This window comes from Oryza brachyantha, chromosome 5 (genome assembly GCF_000231095.2).
Source record: "Oryza brachyantha chromosome 5, ObraRS2, whole genome shotgun sequence".
Classification (NCBI taxonomy): Eukaryota; Viridiplantae; Streptophyta; class Magnoliopsida; order Poales; family Poaceae; genus Oryza; species Oryza brachyantha.
In genome coordinates, this window is record NC_023167.2 from 16,936,589 (window position 1) to 16,946,564 (window position 9,976).

At 46.3% G+C, this 9,976-nt stretch overlaps 1 protein-coding gene across 1 annotated transcript; it reads left to right on the top strand.

Moving 5' to 3' along the window:
• The first annotated feature begins 8,079 nt into the window (after nt 1-8,079).
• Nucleotides 8,080-9,976, top strand: LOC102704806 (cytochrome P450 71A1-like). The gene is made up of 2 exons (XM_006654580.3): nt 8,080-9,084; nt 9,165-9,976. The coding sequence occupies exons 1-2, from the start codon at nt 8,158-8,160 to the stop codon at nt 9,822-9,824; spliced, it is 1,587 nt and encodes a 528-aa protein (XP_006654643.2). The 5' UTR covers nt 8,080-8,157; the 3' UTR covers nt 9,825-9,976.

A 9,976-nucleotide genomic window follows, 5' to 3' on the forward strand; every position in this document is an offset into this window, starting at 1 on the left:
ATTCGTGTCCAAAAACCCCTTCCAATATTCGGTCAAACATTTAAAGTGATACTTCTTCTACAAATTTTAAAAATCTAAACACCCGCTTTGCACCTCGTCGACATGCGGCGCCACCGGCGGTTGTTCGCCGCCCAATCACATCATCATATCCATCAGCCGCGATATGATCCGGCCGGTCAGTCCCATCCTCGTTCGCCGACAGATCGATCGATCGATTGATCTGACGGGGCGAAGAGATCAGATGATTATCTCGATTGGTGTATGCATGTTCGATGTTCATCGACCACGTGATGTAAACCCCATCAGAAATTCAGAACTAGAGGATTAGACATTACCTAGCTGTAATGTGCAGATTTATTTGTTCGCTATCTTGTTCGATCGCGCTCGATCCGTATTGCAAATTGCACGATGACGCGGACAGATCGACTGGCGACTGCACGCAGGCATGCCGACTAGGTTAATTAATTTACAGGTTTTACAGATGATGCATGCTGATGTAAACGATGATGGATATACATTAATCAGCCTATCAGGATATGTTACGATTAGGCTTCACCCGAAGTTGCTTCCACGTCGTGGTTACATGGACTCCCACGATGCATGCATGCAGCCACGAAGCTGCTAGCTCAGGCCTATATATACAGCTAGCTCTCATGGATCGACCCATCCATCCATCCATCCATCCCATCGTGCTCTGAGTTTTAGTCTTAATTACTCAACAGCTAGTGCTCGTGTATGTGATTAATTACCTGCAGCTAATTAAGCCTCTTGGACTGACGAAATTGAGGATTCACTATCTGAAGAGAGTATATGCGTAGAGCAGGGAAGAAGGCCTTCTGCTGTGCCGTCCTGCTGATCTGCGCCGCGGCGGCGGTGCAGACGGCCGTCTCGGCTCGGCCGCTGCTGCGGGAGGGCAGGGATGATGGTCAGGGGCGCCGCTTCGTCCCAACGGCGGTGGTGAGCGGCGACGACGGCAATGGTGGCGGCGACGGCGAGGGCTCACAGCGGCTGGGAGGTGGTGTAGCGGCTGGCGATCAGACGTCGTCGCCGGCGCCGTACGACGAGAAGCGGCTTAGTCCTGGAGGGCCAGATCCCCAGCACCACTGATCGGATTTATTAGGACACTCTCAATCTAAAATTTTATTGTGCATTTTCCATAATGTTATATCATCAAAATATACTTGAGCGAATGAATAAAACAAATTTTCTTAATACAAAATTTTAATTATAGCTTTATAGGCTAACATATCACTTAGATGTTGCATCCAAGCGACCAATTAGAATTCACTAAATCTATGGAGATGAAATAAATTACTCTTAGGTTGCGTTCTTGGTTGGATTTACAAACCGGCACAGAAAACTTATCAGAAGATTAATATATTATTAATTAATTATTAGTTATAAAAATAAAAAATAGATTGATATAATTTTTAAAACAATTTTTATATAGAAAATTTTTGAAATAAAAAGACCGTTTAGTGGTTTGTGAAGCGTGCGTGTGAAAAACAAGACAATCTGGCTTAGGAAGCCGGATGAATGAACGCAGGCTTGGTGGAGGTTTCACTCCAGTTTCTTCCTTATCTCCTGTTGGTTCCTCTAGTAAAGACAACGCCATGTCTTTTGCCCTGTAACCACCTCTAACAATAAGTTTTACTTGCTACGAATGATAGGTCACTACTCTCCTCTTCTATGAATAAGGTAGCGTTATCGTATCCCAGACATTCCTTTAAGGTAAGGACCCCAGACATCCCTTTAATGTTTAGAGCAACTTCAACAGCTCTATATCCTAACTTAACATCTCTGTTTTTTGGCAAATTAAAAGAAAAATTGCCTCTAACAGTTTGTCATGTGGGTTCCCAAATTTTAGCAATTTACCATATCTTTTCGTTTGTGTGCATATAGGAGTCCGGATTTCACTTGACATCTAGGAAGTACGACGATGGGTTTCTCTTGCGCCTCCGCCTGAAAAATTCACGTGCGACTTTTTTTATTTTGGGTGGAGTCCCGGCGTCGTGGTCCCGTCGCCCTGATCGCGGTCCAGTGCACGCCCGACGCCGCCCGCGTCTCGCCGCCATCGAGGCCCGTTCCCGGCCGCCACCGGCCGCAGTGCCCCGGTGCCCGCTCTCCCACCATCCTGCGCCGCAACCCCGTGCCAGCTCGCCCATCGCCCGGCGCCGCACGCCCGCTTGGCTGGAGAGACGATGGATCCTTGGCGGTGGCGGTGCACAGCGATAGGAAGTCATGCTCGCGCGTTGTCACCTTGTTCCCTTCGTTGCGGGCGAACGCGACGACTCGCCATGGATTAGGCCACAAACGCTGACAGCTATGGATTCACGACCAAAGCAAAAAAGACATATGGACATTGATCTCCTCATGCATTCGATTGACCTCACGAGCTCGACCTCCAGCCACATATCTTGGATGCCCATAACTGTAGCTCGCCGATCACCCGCCCCGTCTCGCCGCCGCCGACTCGCCGTGAATATCCCTAACCGTTTTGATGACTAAATCCATTTTTGACAAGTAGGATATCCCTAACTGTTGGAGATAAAATAATTTTCTCTTTGTCATATTGTTTAGAAATTCGCTAAAACACCAGATTTGGGAAACGGAATTTAGGTAACTGTTGGAGTTGCTCTAAGGAACACCTCCTACTTATTTATCCCAAATCTTGCCTCTAACAGTCTAACCCCACACTAACCCAATAAAATATAATCCATAGTTTCTCTGTTAAAGTTCAAACATAAATCTTGTGTTAGAGATAAAATATCTATAGTTAGAGAGAACATAGTCCAATAGAATATATAGAGATAATAGTAAAATCTTATTGAGATACGATAAAATATTTGCCTTGTATAACAAGTATCACTTTTCTATGTACGGCGTATACAGTGGATCATATGATTTCTTTATATTTAATATTTTTCTACATGATATCAGAGTCCTAGAGCAAGGTCTTTGGATCTTTGGTTGCCTGTACGTGTTGCCCTAGGAAGATAATTTCTCCATAAATCTTCTTGGGTGTCGCATCGATTAGCTACAATAGATTATTAATAGATTAGTATTAGATTAATTTATTTTTATCCACCCTAAATCATCTATAAATTAGATTATATTTCTATCAATATTTAGCATTAGATTAGTTTCTTCGGGTTACAAACCCCAAATCAATAGTTACCTGACACGTGGCTTATACATCGGTGACGGAGCATTCCTGGTGGAGTGCCGCCAACCATGACGTTTCAGGGATCATCAGACCGCCACCGTGAAATCCAACCGGCCAAAAGCAAAAAAACAGGGTAGCAGCAAAGGAGACGACGTCAATATAGCGATGGGATATATATTTACTACTAGTTTCGTTCATCCCACGCTATACGACTGAGAAAAAAAACGTCGCACACGAAAAGTAAAAAAATTAAATGCACCAAAAAAAAAAGCTAACTAGAAAAAATAATGGGAGACTAAAGACTCATAAACGATGATGTTGGCTTTCAGCTCTTCCTTCTATTCAATAATAACAAAAGTTTTATTTGAGGTTAGAAGGGACTTTAATAACATACATTCGAATCAGTTAAACTCAGAAAATTTTATAATATAAAACAGAGATAGTATAAGTTAAATGTTGCGCTCTATCTAGTGCGTGCGCACGCATGCAACGAGATATGCGTCTCGATCGGAAGCTTGCAATCGCAAAGGCCGCCACCGCCACCGCGCGCGGCGATTAGTTGCGTCGATCGGCGGTGAAAGTTGAGAGAGCTTTTGACGGAGCACGACAACCCAACCACAAGCGGCTGCGGCTGCGGCTGCGGCTGCGGCGGCGCATAACCCGTCCAAACCTGGGCTTTTCGACCATTGGAGCTGACCCTGAGCTGTCTTGCTTACAGTGGCCAGGCACGCTCAGAATCTCTCAAAGGTAAAAGAGGGCAGACACCCCCCGTGTAATGAATTTTTTTTATTTTTTAAACATTTTTAATAAATAATTGCGTGGCCAAAAGGTTTGTACGGTGAAAATATTTTTCTCCGAGGTTTAGTAATAAAATTATGAGTGAAGTGCACCAGCGGTCCCTAAACTTGTGTGCATATGTTATCTAGGTCCCTCAACTCTCAAAATGCATTTTTGGGTCTCCGAACTTATCCGGGGGTGTCATATAGGTCCAAACAGGCTCCAATCCACTCCATCCGCTGACGTGACATGCCACGGTGGCGTCTACGTGTTGGTGGTGCCATGTGGGTCTCACATGTCAGTATCTCTCCTACTTATTCTTTTCTCTCCCTTCTCGTAGACGCCACCGTGGCATGCCACGTCAATGGATGGAGTGGGTCGGAGCCCCTTTGGACCTATATGACACTCCCGGACAAGTTCGGTGACCTAAAAATATATTTTAAGAGTTCAGGGACCTAGATGACACATGTAAACAAGTTTAGGAACCGCTGGTGCACTTCACTCTAAAATTATTTATTAAAAAGGTTTAAAAATAAAAAAATTCCCGTGTAATTTATGAAAGACACCTGTAGATTGCATGTTTTTTGCTTTGTCACCGGAGTGGAAGTACATACCTTTTCTACGTGCCACCTATAAAATCATATTTTAAAAAATAAATTGATATTATAGATTAAGGAAATTTACCGGTGATTGAGAAAATAACTAGATGCACCAAATTTTTAATGTGGAACTTTGATATCTCTCCTAAGTTTTACGCTAGAAAATACAATATTTTTATACGTCTTTTCAAGGATGGTAAAAATAGTTCTATATATTAGTATATGATATATCATTACATAGGCCGCATTCCGTACGAGTAGTATGAGAGTTAGTTATCCGGCGTTGAAAACGTAGTAATATATTAGTATATGATTAATTAATTATTAATTATAATAATTTATAAAATAGATTAATATGATTTTTAAAGTAACTTTTATATAGAAAATTTTCAAAAAATAAACCGTTTAGCAATTCGGAAGCATGCACTCGAAAAGGAATTTGGAGTCAGTAGCCTCGGAGCCGAACATGGCCATAAACATACAAATTCATCTTACTAGTAAAAAACAAATATCTAGCCAATATAACTCCTGAAACTATGCTTGCGGAATGTCCCTAACCTTTCATATTGTCCCGAATATCAAGGACTAAATTGATCCCAAGGATAACTTTGTGGCTTATATCTTGGTGAAGGAGCATTCCAGGTGGTGTGCCGCCAACCATGATGTTAATTTCATAGATCATCATTCGGTTGTCATATGTATTTCTACTTATGTAGGTTAATTTTTAGCGTGTATGTTTGTATTGTGATAATATATATGTATTGATCTATCTTATTAATTGTTTAAAAATATCTTTTTGTTATCAGACATAGATTCGACTACGGTACAATAGAGCGTAGGATTCTATGTATATGCAAGAGCAGATCCATAAGAAAGGAGACAAGGATTTTTATATTGATTCAGGCTCCTGGTGTGTAATAGCCCTAATCCAATTGATTGAAGAATGCTTTGCTCTTCGTATAGTTTCAACGAGATACACGAGAATACAAGATGGGGACTGAGCGAGGCCCCAAGACAATCTAAAGAAAAGCCTAGTTTGTTTTCAGCCCAAAATCAACCAAGCGAGGATACGGCAAATAATACATCATCAGATTCCTGAAGTGTCATTGGGTCGCCTTTGGAAGCTAAAGCATAAGTTGAAGAAAGCCGGGAGAAAAAGGAGGAGCTTACTGGTCATTTGAACCTGTAAAAGATGGCATTTCATCAGAGACCCTGAGCCTGATTCCCAGGCCCAATATAATCCAATAGGTGTTCTACATGCTTTATACTGTTAGTATAACTAATCTAGATCATTTTTTCTAATCCAATGAATTGAATCTATTTATACTAGTACAACTATTTGTAGTAGAATATTTTTTTTCTACTGATAGTAGAACTTTACATCAACGGTCAAGATTCTTATATAGATGGTAATACTAGTGGTAGAACACTACCAGTAGAGTGTATCGTAGTCAAGCTCATAATCCAAATGTATTTAGATCTTTGACTCAGCTTTGACGCTATGTACTCCCTTGGTTTAAAATATATAAAAAATATTGTCTTCAAAATTTATCCTAGAATATAACAATTTCTCCATCTGTTGTCTTACCTTAGCCAATCACAACTATCTCTTGCTCCCTTCGCGCGAAAATATAGTGCACTCACAATTTAAGAAAATCAACATTTACAAACTTTGATTAATAGGTGAACTATAATTTGCATGTTTAGTATCATGCATATGATATTAATTCTGTACTTGTTGATTGTATATTATGAACGAAATTAATGGTCAAAAGTTTTATGCTCAAGACCATTTAAAAACTTCCTTATATTTTGATATGGAGAGAGCAATTTTTCGCATGGATTTGGAAGCTTCCGAGCTGCTGCTGCTGCTCAAAGGCATAACTATAACTAACTAGCTTTTCAATCGTTGCCTGGATTAAAAGGCGCTCATCCTTTCAGCAAAAGTACTATACTACTCCATAATAAAACATCATGGATCTATCACGACGAAGATGCCAACTTTCTCAAGCTTTTACGGTTGGAAGCCCACTCAAATCGGCAGTTCAGGGCATTGAGATCGACCATCAGATACAAGAAAATTCAGAACAGTGATCTGATTCTCATCCAGCGAACTGCTCCTGCCAGTAGCAATAGCCACAATGATATCCATTGTAGTGATCTTGCAGATGTTTAAGCCCTCATCATCAGATTGTACAAACCCTGAACCTTTTTTTTTTACAGAAACTAAACTAATTATCACAAAACTCTACACTCCAAAGTTACAAAGTAGAGTAATGAGTTGGTTGAGACATGGTTGCAGAAGGTGACCCTACCACGGTAATTGAATCGTAAGCAAAAGGCCGTCTAATTTGTTTGCGCCTGATCAGCTATCTAAGCCAGTGGTGGCCACTCGGACAATCTGATCTATCCTGTCCTGATTATCCAGCAGCCAAATCTGCACCAAAAAAAAAAACATAAGTTCGTCACGACTCGCCTACAAAAGCAGCTATAAATTACAGCCACCAGTATCATATAGTAGTATACTTAGAGACAAACAATTCCACTAGACATCGACACATCTTGGCGAGTGTACATCTGACAACGTAGGATGGCAGCAGCTCGCGTCACCGGCATTGTGCTTCTGATGATCCTGCTCGTCGCCGCCGTGCCGGAAGCCCGCCGGATCGTGCTGCCGGCGGCGGCGGCGGCGGGGTGCTTCACCACCAGCAGTACTGCCGCCGTCGAATGTTCGGTGGCCGGCGGTGGCGCTCGCCGGCCGTCGAGGTGGAACACGCGGAGATCGCTGGGCGGGGACAAGAGGACTGTCCCCGGCGGCCCTGACCCGCAGCACCACCACTAATCCGCAGTGGCCAATCATGTTTCACCAAATTTCATCTATATTCACGCGCATTTGTTCCATGGTTGAAAATTTTGAACCTGGGGAGTCTGGGGAACGTTTGGTATGGTTTCGTCGATTTGAGATCGAGTTGTTTTTTTTCGTAATCTCTTCATGTATGCTATTCATATGAGCTTACTGAAATAAATGAATGAATAAAAGTGACCTGGACAAACTTCGCGAGTGTGCGTACTTGTATGGGCCGAAGGCGCAACCGTTGCAACCGGCCGGCCCATATAGAAGTTTGCGAAAGCCCAAGTGCCCATGCTCGACGGCCCAGGCTGACCAGGAAAAAACAACACGTGCTTAACTGATCAGACGATAATTATCCGCCAAATTTTAATTTCATCAATTAAATCCGGTCACTGTTGTTGGATAATAATCTGAAGACGTGTACGTAAGTTAAAAATCTCATACACGTCTCTCCCTAGCCTTATGCATTACGCACGTGTTTGAAAGAAAAAAAATCAAACTTTTGATCGTAGCAAAACTGTTAATTAATAATTAATGGCGCCGGGCAACGTCGCCATTAACGGCAGTGCCTCCACAGCAGCAGCAAACTTATCCACGGTGTGCCGTACGTGGCATCGTCTCCTCCCCTGTAAGGATCACTGCGTTTGGAATTGCCTCGTCGCTGATTTGCGGCCAGATTTTTCCCATTTTTGTGGTCATGCGTTGATCAGTTTTATCGACGGGACGACGGCGACGACGAGACGGTGCACCGTGCGTGTCTGTCCATGGCCGGCGTGCAGCTCGGCCCCGGCATACTCGTGTGCCTCCTTTTCTTGGTTACGTGTTTGGTCGCCGCTGTTTGGAGCTACTTGAGGCCGTCCGGCGGTGCGGACGGTGGCCGTGCTGCAGTGATCCCGTCGCCTCCGGCGTTGCCATTCATCGGCAACCTTCACCAGCTCGGCAAGGGGCGGCACCACCGGACGCTGCACGAGCTCGCGCGGCGCCACGGCCCGCTGTTCCAGCTCCGGCTCGGCTCCGTGCGCGCGCTCGTAGTCTCCTCGGCGCCCGTGGCGGAGGCCGTGCTCAGGAACAAGGACCACGTGTTCTGCGGCCGGCCGCAGCAGCGCACGGCGAGGGGCACGCTGTACGACTGCCGCGACGTCGCGTTCAGCCCCTACGGCGAGCGGTGGCGCCGGCTCCGCCGCATCGCCGTCGTGCACCTCCTCAGCGCGAGGCGGGTTGACTCGTTCCGCGCGCTCCGGGAGGAGGAGGTCGCGTCGTTCGTGGGACGGATCCGCGCGGCGAGCGGCGGCGTCGTCAACGTGACCGAGCTCGTCGTCGGCCTGACCAACACCGTCGTGTCTAGGGCGGCGTTCGGGAAGAAGCTCGGCGGCCTGGATCCGGCGAAGGTCCGGGAGACGGTGGGGGAGCTCGCCAACCTGCTCGAGACAATCGCCGTGAGCGACGTGTTCCCGCGGCTCCGCTGGGTAGACTGGGCTTCGGGGCTCGACGCGAGGATGAAGAGGACAGCGGCCAAGCTCGACGAGGTTCTGGAGATGGCGCTCCGTGACCACGAGCAGAGCCTCGGAAACGACGACGGCGAGGCCCGTGACCTCATGGACGACTTGCTCCACATCGTCAACGACGACGGCGGCGGCGGCGGCGGGCATGGCTACAAGCTCGACATGATCGATGTCAAAGGATTCATCTTGGTAGCCCCCTCTTATTCATCCTCGGCTCTCTCCAACTATCACCAACCAAATCAATCCAAATTTCTCTTGTTGCATTGCAGGATATGTTCGTAGCAGGCACGGACACAATCTACAAATCGATAGAATGGACAATGGCCGAGCTCATCAAGAACCCGTCAGAAATGGCCAAAGTGCAAGCAGAGGTGAGACATGTCGCACGCACGCACGGAGTAGGAGGAGACAACGCCGTCGCCGTCGTTCATGAGGAGCAGCTGGGGAAGATGGCTCTTCTCCGGGCGGCCATGAAGGAGGCGATGCGCCTCCACCCGCCGGTGCCGCTGCTCATCCCGCGCGAATCGGTCCAGGACACGGAGCTCCACGGCTACCACATCCCGGCGAAGACGCGCGTCATGATCAACGCGTGGGCGATCGGGAGGGACGAGGCGGCGTGGGAGAACGCCGGCGAGTTCCGCCCCGAGAGGTTCGTCAGCGGCGGCGGCGGCGACGGCGCCGGCGTCGACTACCAAGGCGGCAAGGACCACTGCGACTTCCGGTTCATACCGTTCGGCGCCGGCAGGAGGGGCTGCCCCGGCGTCGCGTTCGGCACGCGGCTCGCCGAGCTCGTGCTCGCCAACATCGTGTGCCATTTTGACTGGGAGCTCGCCGATGGGCAGGACGTGGGCACGTTTGAGGTCGTCGAGTCGAGCGGGCTGTCGCCTGGTCTCGTCAATCCCTTGGTCCTCGCCGCGAAACCTTTGTAAAACGTAAACAAGGACTATTACTCTTTGCAGGGGATTTTATAACGTTTGCGAAGTATTCGGTGGCTCTTTGGATCTATGGACTTTCTTATAGTCCTGGATCTAGGGTTGTCACATCAGATGTTTTGACGTTAATTAATAGTATTAAATATAGA